The sequence below is a fragment of the Alligator mississippiensis genome, chromosome 3 (genome assembly GCF_030867095.1).
Source record: "Alligator mississippiensis isolate rAllMis1 chromosome 3, rAllMis1, whole genome shotgun sequence".
Taxonomy (NCBI): Eukaryota; Metazoa; Chordata; order Crocodylia; family Alligatoridae; genus Alligator; species Alligator mississippiensis.
In genome coordinates, this window is record NC_081826.1 from 96,057,746 (window position 1) to 96,078,746 (window position 21,001).

Genomic DNA, 21,001 nt, shown 5'->3' on the forward strand with positions numbered 1-21,001 from the left:
CCAGCCAGGGAGGGGCAGAGCTGCTGTACAGCCTCTGGACAAGCGACTCGCAGTGGTCAGAGCTGCCCTGGCCTCCCCATGCCTCCCAGCCCCACCCCACCCTGACTGGGTGAGCGGCAGCAGGGTATGGGAGGGTGTATGCCCCTGGATCTGCATCGGGTGCATGGGGCTGGGGCTGCGCTCCGGGCAGGTAGCAGGGGCTACAGCAAATTTTAGGGAGGTTGCAGCCCCCACACAGTATCTGCTCTGCTCCCTGATCTGGGAGCACATTTCCCCCCAATGCCCTGCTACTGCCACTCGCCCAGCCAGGGCAGGACGGGGCGAAGTTGTGGCTCATCTGGGAGGAGTGGGGAGGTCGGGGTGGCTCCGGATGCTATGCGCTGCTTGTCTATAGGCAACACAGTGGCTCTGCCCTGCCCTGGCTGGGTGAGCGGCAGGAGGGCATAGCCCCCACTCCCAGCATCTTCCACTGCCCACCTGAAACACAGCCCGGTACAGCCCCAGCCCTGCCCGCCCTGCACAGATCTGGAGGAATAGGCCCCCACCATGATCTCCTGGTCTGGTGATGGGAGCAGCCGCGAGAGCCACCAGACGAGCTGCCAGATGAGCAGGTACCCAACTGGCAGCACAGTGGCAGGAGCCTCTGGCTGGACAGCCCCCTGTCCCAGCCCTAGCCCCAATCCCTTCCTTGCTGCAGGGGCACTGATCTGCTCTCCTTTCCCTCCCCCAGCTACAACAGACTTACCAGCTGGAGGCAGCTCTGTTGAGCATGGTAAAGGAACCAATCCCCCATTTATTACATTGTTCCTATGGGAAAATTGGTTCCTAGTTACAACGTTTTGACTTAAGACATGTTTTTCAGGAACCAATAGGATTGTAAGGCTGAGGACTGCCTGTACTGGAAACAAACATACACATGCACTCTGAAAAGATGAAGCTCTCTATATTTCACTTACAGTATTACCCGAATAATATTTTAGAAGCTCGTTGAAATCACTGTCACCCATATCGTTGAGCTGGTTCTGCTGAGCACTCATTGTAAAAATAGGCTGGGAAAGAATAAAATGCAGACTTGTTAAATTTATACATTTCTATCTCTACACAAACAATACCACATTCTGTGTAGTGCAGTGTAAGGCAACATTGGCCTGTTAGCAGTGGGAAGACAGCATGATCCAGAACAAGGGAGAAACTCACATGAGCTATTGAAGTTCTGAATTTCTTTTCAATTTCTTTAAATGTTCCACTTTGTGGGAATGCAAACCTCCCTGAATCAAAACATTTCCCAGGTTTTGTTTAAAAAACAGTCTTATTTTTCCACAACCCCATCCAGTAGCATGTGAGACTTCATTGTTCGAAATTTAATTTAGATAAGCACCTATCCACAGTGGGCTGAGCAGACAGGAATGCCGCCATACCTTTTTGGTAAGTCAACGGCTTTCAGTAATGATGAGTTTGTGAGCACTGCTGCTTGACAGTGCAATGGCAAGTTTCCCATGTAAGCATAGCCTGACAGAACAAACTGAGATTACTTTGTATATCCTTTCTCACTATGTACAACCGTAATTGGACTCACTTCTTCGGAGAAGTGTATCCTTGTCACTGCTGCTGAACTTCTCAAGTACATTGGCATCTCTGAAGGTTTTTTGTTCCTTTGTCTAAGTGCTATATGTACCCAAAGAGGATCTTAAATTGAAAAAAGTTTTAAAACTTCAAAAGCAACTATGAATCCTTGCTCTTCAAAAGGGCAAAACCAAAGTGGCATCTCTGAATGTTCCTCATGGCATCCCTACAAGCTATGTTGTGACTGATTTTGATTCAACTATGAGGTTGACTGGCTAGCACAGAAGCATATATGGAATCCCTTCCAAAATAAATTGGATAAACATGGAATGACCACCTAAAAATCTGATTCAACTTTGTTTACTTTCCTTTCACTCTCTAGGTAAAAACAGACGTCCAGTTTATCCCAGGTCTGATTGGGTCAGTCATTTACGCACTCAGCTGGAATGGCAATTGACTCATATTAGCTCCAATTTTCCAGGAAACAGTTATATCTTATCTTGAATACTTCAGAGTATTCAAGTACTTACAGAATAGTAATGGGCCTGTACCTCTGTAGGATCCCAGGATAAAAGGCTATGTCCAGGGAGAAATCCAATATCTGTTTTTAGCCCCTGAGGGAGTGAAGAATTGCTATACAGGTGCTAGTGGTATATCCAAACATTTACTGTAATGCAGTATCAGGTCAGATATTTGTAATGTGGAAGCAATGATGGCATTTTACAGTTTAATCATAAATCATTTATAAGATACTTAAGTTTTTAACCCAGAAGGGGATCATTATCATCACCTAGTCTGACCTCTGTGACTCAGCTAACAGATTTCACTCACCAATTCCTATATGCCTAATAAAAGAAAGAATATAGCACAAAGAATTGAGTTATCTTTTACCTGATAACCTCCTAGGGTTATTGTGATTGATATATCAAGAGGCTTGTTGACAACGCCTGCAACAGATTTGATTAAAGACATGAAGAGTAGCGGGAACCAGACAATACAAATCAGCAAGACGACAATCATGCCACCCATTCCATACTTCACAACTTTCTTTTTCTTTTGGCCTCTAGGTTGAGGGTATCTCTGTAAAAAAAAGTCACATGGTAAAACATAATGTGTACATTTTTAATGTGGACCTATGTATAAGTATAAATAAGAACCTTAGTGATTCCAAACTCTTGTAGCTCTTTACAAACTCCAATTTTAGCTCAGTTTCACGAATATTTTAGTGAAAGCTGAGCAGAAATTTGATTGTAACTGGATTGCTTTTGTGGCAAACATAGGATTTCGTTTTAAATGAATCTGGATCAGTTTAGGGCTTGGTGTATTAAAAAAAACTTGCAAGACTGCTCATTGTGCTGGATGGGCAGAGCAGGTGGAAGGCAGCTGGAGCTGCAGCCCTGTGTGCCGAGGCAGGAGCTGAAGTTTCACCACACTTGGAGCGGTACAGCAGGAAGAAAAGCTGCCACTGCCGGAGGTGAGGGGAACGGAACAGCTCCACCAGCCTAGGCCCTGGCCAGTTTCTGGTGGGCTGTTCCTGGTGCAGCTGCAGCCCGCCAGGTGCTGCTCTGCTCCCCTTGCCTGCAGTGGAAGTTCCTCCTCATGCTCCTGCCGTACTGCTCCAGGTGGGCAGGTCGGGGGGTAGGGGGGAAAGTTTCAGCTAGGCAGCTCCCATTGGAGCAGCACTAGTAACAGCCCCACTGGAAGCTATGCGTGCTGGTCGGGGCCCAGGCTGGCAGGTGTGGGTGGGAACACAGGGTAGGCTGCCCTGACAGGAGCTGGTGTGGCTCGTCCTCATGTGGACTGCCACAAAGGTAGTCGCAGGCCAGATCCAGTCAGTTTGCAGGCTGTATTTTGCCCGCTCCTGTTCTAGAGTCTACAACAATATTTTTGTATTTCTGTCTCTCTCCAAATCACATCAGAAAACATATCTGTTCTCCCTTGTCTGTAATTCTTCCCTCCCTCTGTTAGTGGCCTCATGATTGAATACCTTAATGGATTCACCATCCTGTACAATGTCTTTCGACCACTGTTATTTACTTAGTATGTTCTCTTATATGATTTAATTCTGTACAGTATTTTGGGATACAACGTGCATGAAAGAAGGACTACACAAAATAATGATGCAGAAATGCATTATTCTTGCTTTACAACGTGAATCCATAAAGCCCTAAGAGAATATTACATTTGTAACACAATGCTGCATTTAAAACAAATAAGTTACTTTTCAAAAGTATTGTATCAAACCATTTGTCTTGTGCCAGGGAATACTATTTTCATTAATATCATATCAAGCTTACAAGGGGCATATCATTTATCTGTAAAAGGTTAGTTCAGACACTTGTAGGCTAAGTACAGACATTCAGGTTCATTAGGGGGAGGTTAAATCAGTTCAAAATGGCTGCCTGATATCAGGTAGATCAGGATGTGGGGGTTAGCCGGGGATTGGGGATACAGCAGGCTGGAGGAGATTTGGAGTCTGCCAGGGGATGGAGGGGAGGCTCAACCCATAAGGGGTGGGGGAGGTGTGACCTGAGGGTGGGGTTGAAGGGGCAGGCGTGACCCATAAGGTGTGGAGGTGGGGGGCAGGTATGACATGTAGGTGGGGAGGGGAGAAGCACAACCCACAGTATTTTGCTGGGATCCAAGAGCGTTTGCCAGGATCAAGAGGTTCGCAGCGTCCTTGGCGGGCTACTTTTAGCCCCCTGTTCCCATTCCCCGCCCCCCCAGCAAACCTACACCCCCATCCCTCTGCCCCCTCACCCCACCAGAACTTACTTGCTAGGGAGGGAGGAGGGCTTCAGCAAATTCTCATCTCCAGCAAATGCTGATAAAAGTGGCTACACCTGGAGTGGGTTGTGGGACTGGGGTTGAGAAGGTAGCTGTCTGCGGGGGAGGCAGCAAGGGGCCAGGGGGGCGTGGTCAAAAAACAGCCCTGTGCTGGGGTGGGAGTAAAAACAGCAGCCCCAGGGCTGGGGCCAGTGGCTGGATTTTCCCAGCCCTGGGGCTGTGCAGGGAAAGTATACAGAAGTCACATGCACAGTTTTGACCTTAATCAAATAAGTTTGATACTACATAGATCTAGATTTATCTTAAATTGGATTCTGAAATTTTTAGACTCTTTTGTGTGCATGGAATTTCTGTACATATAGGTTTAGACTGATTGCTGGTCACTGAGAGTGTAAGGTCGGCACAGGGATGAGCTAAGTTTAAGTCGGATGGCCTTTTTGAACCCGATTTAATCTCCCCAAATGTCTGTACCTAGCTCTGATGCAGTTCCAGAGCAGCTCAGAGAGACTAACCACCAAAATCCTCAGGAGAACCAATGGAAGTGATAGAGAAAGCACCAAAGTTCCCTTGAAATGCCCTGATAAAGGTACTGGTAGTTGTACTAGTCTTAACAGACAGCTTTCTGTGATATGAATGCAAGAGTCCACCCAAAAGCATGGCAATACATAGTACTGGCACATGTGGACTTGGAAACTTGCTTATCCCAAAACTATACTACAGAACAATACAGACTGATGCTATTATAGAAAGAGCAACAGGGATAGTGACTCTGGAACCGGATTATGTTTTGAAACTGTTCCATTCATGACAGGTATATAATTAACCTAAAAACCTAAACATTAGGTTTTTGTGGATTTCTAGTAAAATGAAATTAATCTAAGTGACATACCTTGACATCCTGTAGATTTAAGGGGAATAATTATAAGAAAACTAGAAATATACCAACAATACTAAAGTATATCGCCATTTTACTGCAAATGTACAATTTCTGAATATTTAGACCATTCCACATTCTTAAACTAATGCTTCATTTCTTTTTAAACTGGCAAAATAAAACATAAGGATGCTATTTTTACCAAGGGTACAATGGTAAATACCACATCTCAGTGGAGTGAGGGAGTGCCACCAAGAAGCATTCCTGCCATCTCGATGTGTGCCCCAGAGAATAAGACCTTGTTTGTAGTGCCTCATAGGTGACTTGGGAACACCACCAGGAATCATGGTTTTACCCAATTGTGCCTACACTGGATGCACCTGATACTAGACATTAGATCTGTACAGCAGTCTACAGAAATTGAGTCAGAATTCCCTTCTCTTCACCAGTTCATGTGTGCATAAGACTTGCAAATAAGCTTCTGAGGTATAACTGAGTGTTGCAGCGGGCTACCTAAAAGATACTGTCTATGAAACTCATGCCTCGTAGCTATGCTCTATACCAGGGGTCAGGAACCCCTGGCACGTGTGCCAAGAATGGCACACACGGCCATTTTGCTCAGCACGCCACCGACAGTTTGGGCTCTAGGCAGCTGCTGCCAGCCACAGAGCCCGGGCTGCTCCCAGCAGATGGCTGGGAGGCTGCAAGCCCTGCTGCAAGCAGCCCAGGCACCATGGCTGGCAGCAGCAACCCCAGGGCCTAGGCCAGCTGCAGCCAGGAAGCTGCAAACAGCTGCTGCCTCCCCACCCTATCTCTGGCCCTGGCCCCGGGCAGGCAGCAGATGCTGTCGAGGCTCCCTACCGCGCTGCCCTCCCCGCCGCCTCTGCCAAGCAACGTGTGGGACCCAGCGCGGCAAGGCACAGCAAGGAGGCACATGAAAACTGCCTGCTGCTTGAGTGCCCCACCACCCTGGCCACACTTCCCCTGCAGGTGGGGGTGGGGGTGGGGGCAGCAGCGAGGGGCACAACCCTGCGCTGATCTCGTGCACACAGGGGAAGTGTGACCATGGCAGTGGGGAGCTTGCAGTGGCAGGCAACTTTCCTGTGTGGCCCCTCTGTGCACTGCTGCTTTGGGTTGTACACCCTGCACTCCAGAGGACCCAGGGGAGGGCAGCAGGGCCGGGAGTGCAGGGCCCTCTCTGCAGCGCTGCCCCCACCTGCAGGGGCACTGTGGCCAGGGCAGCGGGAAGCTCAGAGCAGCAGGCAGTGTTTGTGCACCTCCCTGCTGTGCCCTACCGCTCTCAATTATACATGCTGCTCTGCAGGGGCGGTGGGGAGGGCAGCACGGTGGGGAGCACAAGCCTGCAGTGTGCAGCTGCCCTGCCCCTGCCCCTCACACAGATCTGGGGGGCACAAGTCCCCCCCTGCCCACCCAGCAGTGCACGCTGCTGCCAGGAGCTGGCCCCACCGCCCGCCCAAGCCTGGAGCAGCAGTGGGGGAACCAGCTCCTGCTCCTGCGGCAGCAGTCACTGCCTTCTGTTGCAGGCAGGGAGCTGGGGACCCCCTCAGGGAGGGCTGGGGGCAGGGGTTTTGGGTGAGGGGCAAAGGGGCATGATCAGGGCTCGGGGGCTGTTGGGGGGACCTGCCCAAAACAAACACACAAGATCAAAGGTAGTCCCAGAAGTTTTATGTTTTGTCACCAGGTTTAGAATTTTTAGAAAATCTGGTATGTACTGTAAAAAACAGGCCACATGCAGGATTGTGAACAAGACTGCTATGCAGTGCATCCCACCATGTACCCCCTGCCCTTATTTGATTTTTCTGGCGTGCCAGCACTCTGGCACCTTCCAAGGTAGACATTGTTGTTTTTTTGGCACCCTGACCCAAGAATGTTGTCTACCCCTGCTCTATACTTTTGGGAATCTGAACTGGAGGGATTATGGGGAATTTCTTCTATAGATGCCTTAAACAGGAATTATTTTGCCCTTCATCATGATTTATCCTGAGGGACACACGATATATTCTCATCTGCATTGTTTTTTACATTAAGCTGGTTTAGTCTTAGCTGCTCACCTAGTTGTTTTAAACAATCATAATTCATTTGCCCACCAAGACTTATTCTTCAATCCAACTCTGAAATGCATATGTACAATTGAACAGCTACATTTTCAGACAAAATTACCATGACTATATGTGGAGCTCATATAAATGTATGTAAAATCAGTTAGGCACTAAGGAGGAGTTAGCTGCTTGCAAGCCATTTGATTTTCATTCGTGGTAATTACACAATTGCTCAGACATCTTAGTCAGTGAGCCCTTCACCTCTCTTACAGAAATTTGGCCCTCTGATTTATTTGTCATTCATTTAGAAACCTATAACTTGGCAGGTTTTTCTTCATTGTTGCCACAATTATCATCTGAGTTGGGGGGGGGGGGGGGGGAGGCTCAGATCACTTTTACAGCTTTCTTACTTTTTCTGACTCTCGCCAACACTTTAGGATGAATATATGAGCATAGATATCTTCCACACAGATCCAGCTGGAAAGACTCAGAGTGGTATCAGTCCAAACCCAGTCCATTACTGCTCTCAGTTCAGTCAAAAATGGAACCAGGCGGAATCTGAAAGGACAGACAGACATGACAAGAGATGAACAACTTAGAATGAAGCATCATATTGCAGTAGGTCATTTTTAGGGAGTTTGATGTGAACCTATGTAGGAGAATTACAAAGATAAAATAATGCTAAATAATGGCTTAATAAGGGTTTTTAGAACTTGAAAAGAGAGAGCACAAATGTAAAAACAAATTAACTTAGTCATTTCCTGAGACTGCTGGACTTATCATTGGTATTAACTGTGTTTTAATGAAGGCTCTTCCTTTTCCAACTCATCTTCTCTTGGATCCTACAGCAAAGTAATAAATATGGTGTCATGTCGTTATAATCAATAATTATGTCATGTCACAGAAGGAACTTTATGGGATAGATTCCAGCAAGCTAGAAGGCTAGAAGGAAGGAGGGGGATGTAGGACCCAGATGCAGCACACTTGGAAAGGAATTCCCTGAAGCTCTTTGAACACACGAACTCTTGAAATTATCTGCCTGGTTCAGCACCCTTAGCCACATAGGAGATATTCATGAACATTTTATTTAATTTGGAGATGAGAAGACTGAGAGGGGACTTTAATAGCAATAGAAATCTCCACAGAATCATAGAAAGTTAGGATTTGAAGGAACCTCAGGAGGTCATCTAGTCGAACCCCTTGCTCAAAGCAGGACCAGCCTCAACTACATCACCCCAGCAAAAGCTTTGTCTAGGTGTATTTTGAAAATCCCCAAGGATGGAGCTCCCACCAACTCTAGGTAACCTGTTCCAGTGTTTTACTACTCTCTAAGTGAGAAAATTCTTCTGAATATCTAACCTAAACTTCCCTTGCTGCAGCTTGAGACTGTTGCTCCTTGTTCCGTGATCTGTCACCACTAAAAATAGCCTAGCTCCATCCTCTTTCGGACCCCACTTCAGGTAATTGAACACCGCTATTAAGTCTCCTCTCAGTCTCCTCTTCTCTAGACTAAATAAACTCAATTCCCCCAGTCTTTCCTCATAAATTATGTCACCACTTTTGTTGCCCTCCCCTGGACTCTCTCCAATTTGTCCACATACTTTTTGTAGTTGGGGGCCCAAAGCTGAATACAATACTCCAGATGTGGCCTCACCAGTGCTGAATAGAGGGGAAAGATCACTTCCCTTGATCTACTGGCAACACATCTACCAATGCAGCCCAGTATGCTATTAGCCTTCTTGGCAACTAGGGGACACTACTGGTTCATATTCAGCTTATTGTACACTGTAACCCCCAGGCCCTTTTCTGCAGAGCTGCTGCTCAGCCAGTCAGCCCGCAGCCTGTACTGGTGCGTGGGACTGTTCCATCCTAAGTGCAGGACTTTGCACTTGTCCTTGTTGAACCTCATGTGATTTCTTTTGGCCCAATCCTCTGATTTGTCTAGGTCACTCTGAATCCTACCGCTACCCTCCAGCATATTTACTACTCTCCCCAGCTTGGTGTCATCCACAAACTTGCTGAGGGTGCAGTCTATGCCATCTCCCAGGTCACTGATGAAGACAGAGAACAAAACCAGCTCCAGGACCAACCCGTGGGGCTCTCCACTTGATACCGGCTGCCAACTAGAAATTGAGTCATTGATTACCACTCTCTGAGCCCAATGCTCCAGCCAGTTTTCTATCCACCTGACAGTCCATTCATCCAGCTCATATTTCCTTAGCTTGCCTGCAAGAATGTTATGGGAGACCGTATCTAAAACCTTGCTAAAATCAAGGTACACCACATCCACTGGTCTCCCCGCATCCACAGAGCCAGTCACCTTGTCATAGAAGGCAATCAGGTTGTACAGGAATGATTTGCCCCTGGTGAATCCATGCTGTCTGTTCTTAATCATCCCTTTCTCCTCAAAGTGCTTACAAATGGATTCCTTGAGGATCTGCTCCATGATTTTTCCAGGGACTGAGGTGAGGCTGACTGGTCTGTAGTTCCCTGGATCTTCCTTTTTCCCTTTCTCAAATATGGGCACTATGTGTACTCTCTTCCAATCATCCGGGCCCACTCGTGATGAACATGAGTTTTCAAAGATGATGGCCAATGGCTCTGCAATCACATCAGCCACCTCCCTCAGCACCCGTGGGTGCCTCCCATCTGGCCCCATGGACTTGTACACATCCAGATGTTCTAAGTAGTTCCTAACCTGTTCTTTCACCACTAAAGGCAACTCACCTCCTCTGGAAACTGTGCTGCCTGGTGCAGTAATCTTGGATAAAAAAACCCAAACATCCTTGGAGGTTTTCAAGACATGGCTAGACAAAGCTTTGGCTGGGATGATCTAGCTAGGGATGGTCCTGCTTTGAGCAGGGGATTGGACTAGATGACCTCCTGAGGTCCCTTCCAACCCTAATTTTCTGATTCTATGATTTAAACAGGAAGAGAAGATGGGCTGTGAGGGAGTAAACCTTTGCGTGGTAGTTTTTGTACAGCGTGAATGTTTTCTGAGGTTACAAAAGTGATCGGTGGACTTTTATATCCTTTTTTTAAATATACATATACCATTCTGCTTTCTGCTTCCTGGTCCAAGTCAGACCAGACAAACTAATAACTATGAGGATAGCTATTTCTGTGATTTTTCTGACTGGGCTGCAAACCATTATAAATGAAAGATCTTAGGGAAAAAACCAGGATTATTATCACAAAAGGTTTCTGGCAATTGTGGTTATGGTTTGACCTGACTGTAGCTGGTATAATGAGAACCTCAGTATTTGTGGGACTCGCAGCCAGCAGTAATCATGACAAATTGTAAATCAAATACAACTGAAATGTCCACGATCCTATATCACAGGGCTATTGACTCCAGAGCATTAGGAGGCCAAACACAACACCACACCATGCAGGCCACATGCCATGGGGGTTGCATGCTAGAGCTGTACGAAATTTCACCAAGTGTTTCATTTTGAAGCTGTTTTGATGCATTTCAAGCTCGAAACAGAAAAATCAAAATGAAACAAAAAGCACTGAAACAGCTTCAAAATGAAATGAGGGCACTCAAAATGTTTTGAAAGTTTTGAAATGTTTTGAGTTTCGAAGCAGCCCAATGGTGGGAGGCAGGGGAGAGCAGTGGCTCTGCAGCCCCATGTAGCTCAGCCTGGTGGAGAGCACAACCCTAGCTCTGCCCGTCTCCCGCCATCAGGCTGAGCTCCATGGAGCCTGGTGCTAGGCATGGGCTGTGCCCAGTGACAGTCCCAGGTGGCAGGGGCAGCCTCCTGTCACCTGGCGCAGATCTGGGGGCCCACACCCCTGGGAGGAGTCTGGCACAGCCCTGCAGCTGTCCCAGGGGAATGAGCCCCTAGATCTGCATGCTGGATAACAGGAGGCTGCTGGCAAATTTTGCTTTCAAAACTTTGAGGTGCAGTTTCCGAAAAACCTCTGCACCCATCTCCTTGAAACATGGCAGGTTTCATGCCCTCAGAAGGGGCTACTATCCTAGCAATCTGCATCCAAGTCAGCCAAGAAATTACAACGTTTTAGGCATTTTCATGATTCCCCATTATAGCCTATGGGCAAAAGATCGAAACAAGTCGAAACAGCTTCAATGAAACAGAACAAAATGATGAAACGAAACGCTGTCCCTTCGAAATGGCAAAACAGATATCAAAACAAAATGATAGTGTTTCACACAATACTACTGCATGCACTGTAGGCTTCCAGGACCCCTGCCCTTCACAGTCCCCCTGCTGTGCGACCCCCCCTGCTGCCAGTGAACAGGTAAGCCCCTAGTTCCTCCCCTACCACTGCTGTATGAGCAGCGTGAGTCCCTCACCATGTAAGCCATTCCCCCACTGCTGCCATGGCTGTGTGGATGAGCCTCCTGCCCCATGAGCTGTGTAAGTCCTCCCCAACTTCCAGTACTACCGTTTGACTACCCACCTGAGCTCCCTTTTCCTCTCTCCTACATTGGCACATATGGAACAAGTTTGCTGGGCCCCCTTCCCTTCCTTCTCTTCCCTGCCCTGCCCTTCTCCAGGGGCCATGACTGCCATTGCAGGAGACAGAACAATGGAGAGGGTGATGGCTGGGCAGAGGCCCATTCCTCACACTGACTCCTCATGGGCTGGATGCAGCCTACAAGCCACCAGTTCGACAACCCTGTATAGCACATTAAATACAATTCTCTCCAACATGAAAGGCCCTTTTAATTGACCAAACACTTTGCTGCTTCACTTGTATTGTGACCACTAAACTATTCCAGGGCTACTACTAGCATTACTAACCTCTAAACAGCTTCTCACACAGTGCTTTAAAAAATCAACTCTGTCATAACCAATGTTTTCCTAACCCCTCATACATTCCTAGCCCAAGACTACTTTGGTATAAGGCAAAATATTAAAATCCAGCTCTAGTGACAGCCATAAGTCCTGGTGTCTTATTATTTCAGAGGGATGAAAAAAGGATTTTAAACTTTAAAAAGGGAAGAGTCCTAGTTTTCAAGTTGGGCTCCCGGCCTGTGTTTCTGGGCACAGATGTTCTCTAAAGAAACAGGACCTTACAGTGATTTCAATGTAAAATAGCGGTGTTCAACTTTTTGGTCATATGGGCCAGATGAGTGATGTAGGGCCTGTCCATGGGCCTGACACCACCCCTTCCTGCCCCATGCACTGGGATTGGGCCCCAAGGGCCCAGTGCCACTCTCTTCCAGCCCCTGCACCTGCAGATTTCATTCTGGGAGTACAGCACTGCTTCATCCTGCTCCCCTCCCACTAGGAGCAGGTCCCAGGGCCCAGCACTGCCCTTCCTGCAACCCACATGCTGGGATTTGGTCCTGGGGGCACCCCCTGCTGCTGCCTCTGCCTGGCCTGGCACATTTGGATCAGGTACTGAATCTGACACACAAGGCCCAGAGCTTCCCATGGATCAGAAGATTTGCCAGGAGGGAAGCAGTGCCATTGCTCCCCACTGCCCAAATTTCCAGAACTGCTAGGAGCACTGTGGGCCAAATGGCCTAGAACTGGGGGCCAGAGTTTGAGCAGCCGTGATTTAAAATATTTAAGGTATTTTTAGATGCTTTAAAATGTTAGTATTGGTTACTATTTTTCTTTCAATGAGGTCTGGATGGATAGTTGGCCTCATGATAAGTAAGGCTCCTGAATTTACAAGGGAGATGGTATTTTTAATAATTCCCTGTATTACATGCAGCATAGACAAGAAATATGAAAGTGTACTGTGCATTACACATTTGCAATGACCTGCAAAACTATGTCAGGGATAATGCAGCCATCTCGGTGATGACTCAACCTTCATATTACACATGTACAAGTTTGCGTAAGAGAGAGTAGGTAGTTACTTACCCTTGAAATAAGAAGAGGTTTACATAGTTGTAACTTTTTGTGAGGAAGTTGCCTAGAACACGGGTTGGGTAACCACAGCGTATTTGATATGCTGATAATCCAAAATAAACACATTTCACAAAATACCAGAGCTGGGCAACAGTATTTTGGCTAAATTTTCTGCAATGAAAAAGTGAAAGAGATAAATTGCTAAGCTTTGTATCGGTGTGCTGCCAATTTAACCCCAAAGGCTCTTTTCTCCTATAGGAATCTATGATCAGGATTAGGTGCAGTCAGGGTGGATTTGATTTAAATCAAATTGATATAAATCATGATTTAATCACAATTTAAATCACTGGTAAGAAAGCATTGATTTAATCATTGTTTTCTACAAAAAAGGGCATGTTGTTTGATATAACTTTCATTAAAATATTCCCAAACAGAGTCTCTTTTATGGCCTGGCAAGCCTGCTGTCATGATAGGTTTTCCCTTCTACCATACCATTCCCTCGCTAGATCTCAAATCAATTGAGAGGCTATACTTAGAAACTTATCCCTATAGGCTTCTGTAATAGTCTGCTCAAAATGTTTCTCTTTTGTTTCTACTGCCTCTCCTTCCTTGCATTTATCTCCAGACTCCTCCTCTTTGCCCAGATCTACTCCACCCACCCAACAATCCTCTATTCATTTAACTTCTTGAAACTTTGCACTTTTAGAGAAAGGTAAGGGCTTGATTCCGTGTACACAGACTTGCAGAGAGACAAGAAGGCTGCTGGGTAGGTAATCAGGTCTGTTATCTCTAATCTCCATATACTGCTGTTAACAAGGATGTTATCTCTGGAGACTCAAATCCTCAATTTGAGAACTGAAACTAAGCATCACAGAGATGCTTAATGGGATCTTCTAAACTGAGCACTGAGTCCCATTGGGTAGAGTGGTTTTCTTTAATCTTTACTAATTTATAGAGAAATCTCTGGGAACCCCATAAGATTGGGCCACTAATATAGTCCATGGCCTGTTGTGACCTTTTGATAAAACTTTTCTAAAAAAGTTAGATGAATATGCTGTCTCAAATAGTAGATAATTAGAAGTAATAATCCCTACTCCGTGATGATATATTTGAGCTCTAACATAGCTTAAATTAAAATTATCTTTATATAGGTTTATTTTTAAAAAGCATCTTAACAAAAATATAATTAAATAAAAAAATCTGATTTAAATAAAAAAAACCCATATTTTTATTAAAAAAATCATTGATTTTTATCTACCCTGGCCTCAGGGCTCTTTGCTCTTTGTATCACCCAGCTCTACAGGAAAATCTGCATGGGAAAGTATTGCTATTCTACCATGTACACATAGTTACAAGAAATGTAAAATTCCCACAGAGTTGTGTTAATGGCACCAATCATCCTGTGAGTACTTGACTCACCACAAGGGACCTCTCAGGTCACTGAATCCAGTCACCTGAAGTTGCAAGAATATTCACTGTAGCTGCACATCACAGCCACAAAGCATTTGATTTAAAGAAATATGTGGCACAGAAAGAGGTGGAATGGTCCCTCATAGGATATTTTTAAGATTTTTATCACACTTGCTAAGAACAGCATTTGACAGCCAGATGTAAAACAATGTATTCATTGTGATTGTTTTGCAAAACAACTATTGTAGTTAAGGAACTTTCATGGGCTTATGGAAATCAGCTTGATTTAAATTGACCCTGACAGGTTTTATTTATAGATGCATGAAGAGAGTATGAGATAAATATTTCATAAGGGCAAGGTAAAGGTCCAAAAGAATTTTGTTGCTTTTTCTTATAAACAACCACATTAAACCAGCAGATCTAAACTTTCATTTCAGTTCCCAAGGTCCAATATCTTTTGAGACAAGAAATCATTTGGACAATACCCATTTTGTTCATGCATGGTTGTACTTATTATTACATGGGGGAAAAATACAATAAGTACATTCAAAGACAATTTTAAAGTGCAAAGACAACCCTTCTATCTTTCCTATTTCATTGTTTGCATTATTTGTATCTTAAACACCTATTTTGTTTTTGCCACTAAGCTAGTTTGACACTGCAAGACATGATGCAACTCACTTGGAACTTAAAGTTTGAAAATGTATATTTCATTATTTGATAGGAATAGCTATGCCCAATTACTCAGCAACTGTATGAGGTCATCTGCAGTGGAACTATGTAATTATGATTACATGGTGATGGAGTAGACAGGGCAGCTGTGAATTCGGTGGGTGTTAGGAAGTGTTCATTAAAATATGGGGTGCCTATGAGTTTGCAGTATATCATCTCTGACTGGCTAACTTTCTCCATTTAATTTAGTTCTTCAGATCTTCATAATGAAATCATCATAAAATTTTGCCTTTATGGGAGTTTAAATACAGACCATTTGAATATATTTGTTTTAATTCAGTTTTCCCCCATTCAAACAGTCACACATTGCCAACACTATTGTTCTATAAAGGCACCTATGCAACCTGCTTATTAATGAAAACAAGAAGAAATCTATTTATGACTTAAGAGTTTTTGGCTACACCATACTCAAATTAAATGAGGATTAAATTTGAAAATGATCCATTTAACTCTTTTTGTTATTTCTAGAGATTTACCTCTCTGTCACTCCGGGCAAGATAAAGAACATCCAGAAGTGTATCCCAAAAACAAGGATGACCTGGAAGATGACTTTTCCCATGACTGTCTTTCTGAGATACAGTGCTCGGTCTACCACCATGGTCCCAAACTGAATGAGCACCATCACTAAAAATGCCTCTGGTACCTGGTCCTCTGATAATGATGAAGTGATATCAGCCGCTGCAGAATGTTTCTAGGAAAGAAAGCAGATACAGTTATTTAGAAAAGGCCAGTTCCCCAAGGTATTTCACAAATATCATAAAGATTCTGACTGAGGATTTACAGATCAAACCTCTCATGACATACCCCAAAGGCCCAGAATCCAAACACAATGATAATGAAGTCCACAGTGTCTGCGAGGAACATCAGCACATAAACGTCAGTAACAGCACTGTAGTCTGGGTGAATGAGATTGTAGAAAAATTGTCTGATGGGAATGTACACCTGAAGAGTCCTGAAACAACATAAATCACAGTCTGGTTTAGGAGAAACACTTTGAGCACAATTTCATTACATTTATGAAAGGAAGAGTCTGACATCATTAATGTGTAGAATTATGTCTTTCACTATCACTACCAATTGTGTTGGTTGTGCCTATAATGTTCTACAAACCCTTGTCTCTCAGAAATATCCTAAGTCTACCAACTTATTTCACAGGGAGCTTTTAGTCACTACTAACTTGTTTAATTCTGAGTAGGTGAAACAGGGTGGAAATCATCCACATCTGAACAATCTATAGAGCTGTCCCATGGAGGCACCAAACATCTAGACTCAGTCTTGTCTTTGGATTCTGCCTCAGTGGTCTAAAGGGAGGCTGGAAGGTCTGGGCAACCTCTACTCTTCCAAAAAATTCCTACCCAGGCATATGCACCAAAGTGCTGGGAGTGCCTTCATGCATACACCATGATCCAGGAGGATTGATAGTTGCCACAAGAGAGCTATCCAGCCCCTTAAATTATGTATATTTTTATAAGAAGCCAGGGTTTTTTGTTGATATCTTTTATAAATAAATAAATAAATAAATAAATAAATAAACAATATCACCCACAAATATCCTTGTTTCTCACATTTTTTCCTGAACCATGACAACTGCAACATCATCCCAATGCTACCACAACATGGAGTATATTTTTAGAAGTGATTTTAGTTAGAGTAGTATCTTTCAATTAGTTAAAGTTATTTTACTATTCCAGTCTTCTCCATCCACAATCTTCACATCCGCCTCCCTAAATAGCAAACAAAAACCTCATCCTGCTCACTTTTTAATGGTAAATGCCTTGGCTTTGATCATTTGTTCTCGAAACTTTTCCATAAGGAGCTCTTTTCTAGATTTTTGCTTGATGCTTAAAACACTGCTTCCTTTCTGACTGCTGTTTCGGGTACTGGTGCTTCCTGGAAAGTAGGGTGGGGGAAGAAAAAGAAAGCAGAGTGTTTCCATTAGAATCACAGTTGAGATAAAAATATAATGAGCAATTAAAACACAGACCAACACTCTTGTAAATAAGCCATTAATTTAAGAGAGACTCTGAAACAAAGCCTTATGCTGTGAAGTCCTGGGAGGGTCTAATGCAGATGTAACCATATGCTGAAGCAAAGCCTTTGACCCAACTTTCCAGCAATGTTTCTGCAATTTAAATCTGATGGTTATTCATTAATCCTTGCAATCTGCAAACAGAATCTTCCTGATAGCAGAGACCAGAACCCAGACTTCCCTCTTCCCCGGGGAGTGTAATTACTGAGTCAGGCTCCCTTCTGTTTGTTCTTCCATTCTTACACTCCTGTTTGCCCAGGTCCCCAGTTTTAAAAGGAGTATAGAGTGCTCCCATCTATGTATTCCACAGCCTGGTGTTGGAGCCCTCTCCTGGAAAGCTGGTGATGTGAATTCAGATGTTTTCATGGTGAAGTGGGACTAGGATCCTGCGCAAAAGGTTTAACAGCTGAGCTAGTGGGGAAAAGATCACTGAATTCAGTGCAAGGATCACTGCTGTCAATGTGAGTTGTATGGCTTCTGTTCACCTAATGGCTGAGACCTTTTGGAGGCTGCAAGTGGAGTATGTGAACTTTCAATGAGCAAGTTTAATGGCAAAGGACTTTAGGTGGGAATGAGATGTGCATGAGCCAGAGGAGACGCAATGAACTCCAAAATGGAGGAACATACTGCATGAAGGGGCACAGTGAGATTTTAGGGTGCTGGCACAGGCCAATTTATAACTTTCCCTTGAACTCAGGGACTAGAAATAGACATCAGCAAATGAAGTGGATCAGCTGTGCTAGAATGTGTCCACTTCACTGGGTGAAATGCACATTATCTGTTTTCCCACCCATTAATCCCTCAGGACAATGGATAATGTGTTCCCAGACACATCCTGGGAATCTCTGGGGTGCATCTCTGTAAGAAGGGAAATGCCAGCTTTCCCAGCCCCAGGACTGTACCAGAGTGTTGACAAGCACCTGGGGAATCCCAAATGGGGGAATCCAGGCAATTGATCCTGGGGCTTCAGGGGCCAGATCCCATTCCTGGGGCATGAAAGCTCAGTAGTGCCTACCTGGGTTTGCTCTCCTGCCATAAACCTAACAGATGTTTGCTGCAACAAGGTGACAGATTGATACCATCTATGTCATGGACACAAAATTTAGACATTTATGGTGCTACAAGGGTTATAGACCCATTTATGGATCTGGGAACACCAGGATCTGGGGGGAGCAACTTTTCAGGAAGGCACCCCTTAGAAAGATGAGGACCAATGGTCACAAACTAATAGATGGAAGATTTACGTAGGACATAAGGAAGAACTTCTTCTCTGTAAGGGTGACTAGAATCTGGAACATATTCCTGGCAGAGGTGGTGCAGTCACCATCTTTGGAGGTGTTCAAGAGGAGGCTGGATAAGCACCTCGTTGAGCTAGTTTGAACTCTTGAACCTCCTGCCTATGGCAGGGGACTAGACTCGATGATCTTACAGTTCTCTTCCAGTCCATTGACTCTATGACTTGGCTGTTGTGCTACCATACACATTTTATGGATGCACAAAGGCAACATCTGTTTCCACCCAGGTATCTAACTCCTGCTCAAGTCCTTGTTATGCACCTTGAGGCACCTTGTTATGCACAATGAGGCAATTTGAATTTGGCCCTGGTTCCTATTTCATTATAACAACACCTGAAGTTTCTACAGAACATCCAGTGAGAAAAGACATTTGCTTTTCCAGTGCCACGCTACCCTGACACACACCTCTTTTTGACCTGTGTGAAGAGACGCTGGATCTGTGCGAAAGTTGTGAGCTGCTGCTAGAACTTTTCCTTCTGATGGCAGTCTGCTGCTCTGGGAAGTGGACATGTACGGATTCCACAGATGCTGCAAGGTTAACGGACTTCAAAGAAGCAGAAGAGTCCCTCCTGCCCGCTGTCACTGAAAGTTCGTCATCCGAGTCCTCTTTATTACTGGCATTATCCCCTTGGTCATCTTCATCCCATAACCCATGGCACTAGTGAAGAAAAAAACGAGGACACATACATACTTTCCTGTATTTCTGTTAGAACATTCACTGTGCTGTAAAATCAACTATAGAATTAATTATATCAGTCTTTCTATTGTAATAATTAATATTTAAATATCAATCCCTGTATATATGAGTTCTACACTGGTAACAGAAAGCAAAGCTTGGCTGAGCTATTTAGTTAAATGAACATAACCAATAGCTGGAAGGTATACAGCAACAGACACATTTTCTGGGACACACAATGTTGAAAACGAAGCTCCTGATGTCCCTTTGTGAAAAGTGCTGTTACGCCACAGTGTTGCAGGGACTAGTTTTGGAATTCTGCAGTCTAAAGTAGTACTTTTCTCATGCCATGATTAGGGGAAATTATGGATATATTAGATCAAAACATGTCACAGGCAGGATTTTTCTTTTGGTTTACTTCAGCACCATGCCTTGAATCACTGTTCACTGTCATGCCATTTCGAGAAAAAAAGATAGGTTATGAACATAAATGTCATTTAAGTGGCTGAAGATAAAAGAAAGCAATATAGGCTAAGCAGCTCAAACAGAAAAGAATGGAGTACAACTCTCAAGTGACATAGCCATTTATCACACAACCATGCTTCATGATTATCACATGGCTGTATTACCAGACTAAAGAATTGCAGAGTGATAATGAATTCCTCAGTAATTCCATGGACCCAAATGTGTGCAGTGGACACAATGCCTACTACTGTGGTAAGACTGTCTGCAAAGCATACCATGAACCCATGAGAAACCTGTCTCTTTGCTGAGATGGCATGACTTTAATTATAGTTTGAAGAAACACATTTACTTATGAAATGAAGTCTTTACAATTTAAATGACAAATACACCTTTTAAAGAACAGAGATTAACATAATGTAACATTAACTTGACAAAGAATAAATACATCTTTCAAGACCCTGACTAGCAAAGGAGAGAGAGGAAAAATGGCCCTTTGGAATAGGGATGAGAGCTGGAATGTATCTTAAGCTGTGCCACAGACATCTCCTATGATACAGAATAAATCACAACCTCCCTGTTCTTCACCTTCCTGTTTGTAAAAATGTGACAGAAAAGTTACTTTACAGCATTGTGATGATGACTCTAGGAATGACCATAAAAATTAAACAAATATATGCATTTTAACTTACATTACCTTTAAAATGGATCGATGGAAGAACAAAGCAAGGAGCTGAACAAGATCATAGTGTACATAACCCTCTTTCTTCTCAATACCAATAATATTGGGGGGATGGTAAGGTTTATCTTTGGTATACTCCACATGTTTATTCCAAGGAAAGAAGCCAAACTGAAAAAAATACTTGATAACAATAGCCACCTATAATGAAACATAATGTATGGGGAACAGTTATCCAAACATTATCATCTGACAGGATTGGATTCTTGTCAGTAATATAAAAAATATGCAACTACTTCATGAATTTTATAACAAGGCTCATTAGTACTTTTGTTGTTATGCATCAGTAATAACTACATTTTCATATATTTTTAATAAGAGGGGGAGCCATTAAATAAATTGCAATTATCACCTGGTACCACTCAACAGGTACCATGGTTATCTCTTTATAACAGATGGTGAGTGCAGGCTCCTGAATGGTAATAGCTAGGTGGTAGCTATTAGTAAATGGTGGCTTTTTCATCAACTTCTTTAGGTGACAAGAAAGACATCAGATAAATCAGGGGAAAAATACTCCCATAAGATGCTCTCATACATACT

At 44.0% G+C, this 21,001-nt stretch overlaps 1 protein-coding gene across 6 annotated transcripts in view; it reads right to left on the reverse strand.

Moving 5' to 3' along the window:
- PIEZO2 (piezo type mechanosensitive ion channel component 2) overlaps positions 1-21,001 on the reverse strand; it is a 537,727-nt gene that overhangs the window by 16,466 nt on the left and 500,260 nt on the right. For all 6 annotated transcript variants that reach the window (XM_019490413.2, XM_019490411.2, XM_059724250.1 and 3 more), the window contains 9 exons: positions 20,420-20,602; positions 18,990-19,242; positions 17,018-17,150; positions 16,065-16,212; positions 15,737-15,951; positions 13,131-13,289; positions 7,695-7,842; positions 2,455-2,643; positions 957-1,049 (listed from right to left, as the gene is read on the reverse strand). In XM_019490413.2, coding sequence (XP_019345958.2) covers positions 957-1,049; positions 2,455-2,643; positions 7,695-7,842; positions 13,131-13,289; positions 15,737-15,951; positions 16,065-16,212; positions 17,018-17,150; positions 18,990-19,242; positions 20,420-20,602 — 1,521 coding nt within the window. The remainder of the gene's footprint in view (positions 1-956; positions 1,050-2,454; positions 2,644-7,694; positions 7,843-13,130; positions 13,290-15,736; positions 15,952-16,064; positions 16,213-17,017; positions 17,151-18,989; positions 19,243-20,419; positions 20,603-21,001) is intronic.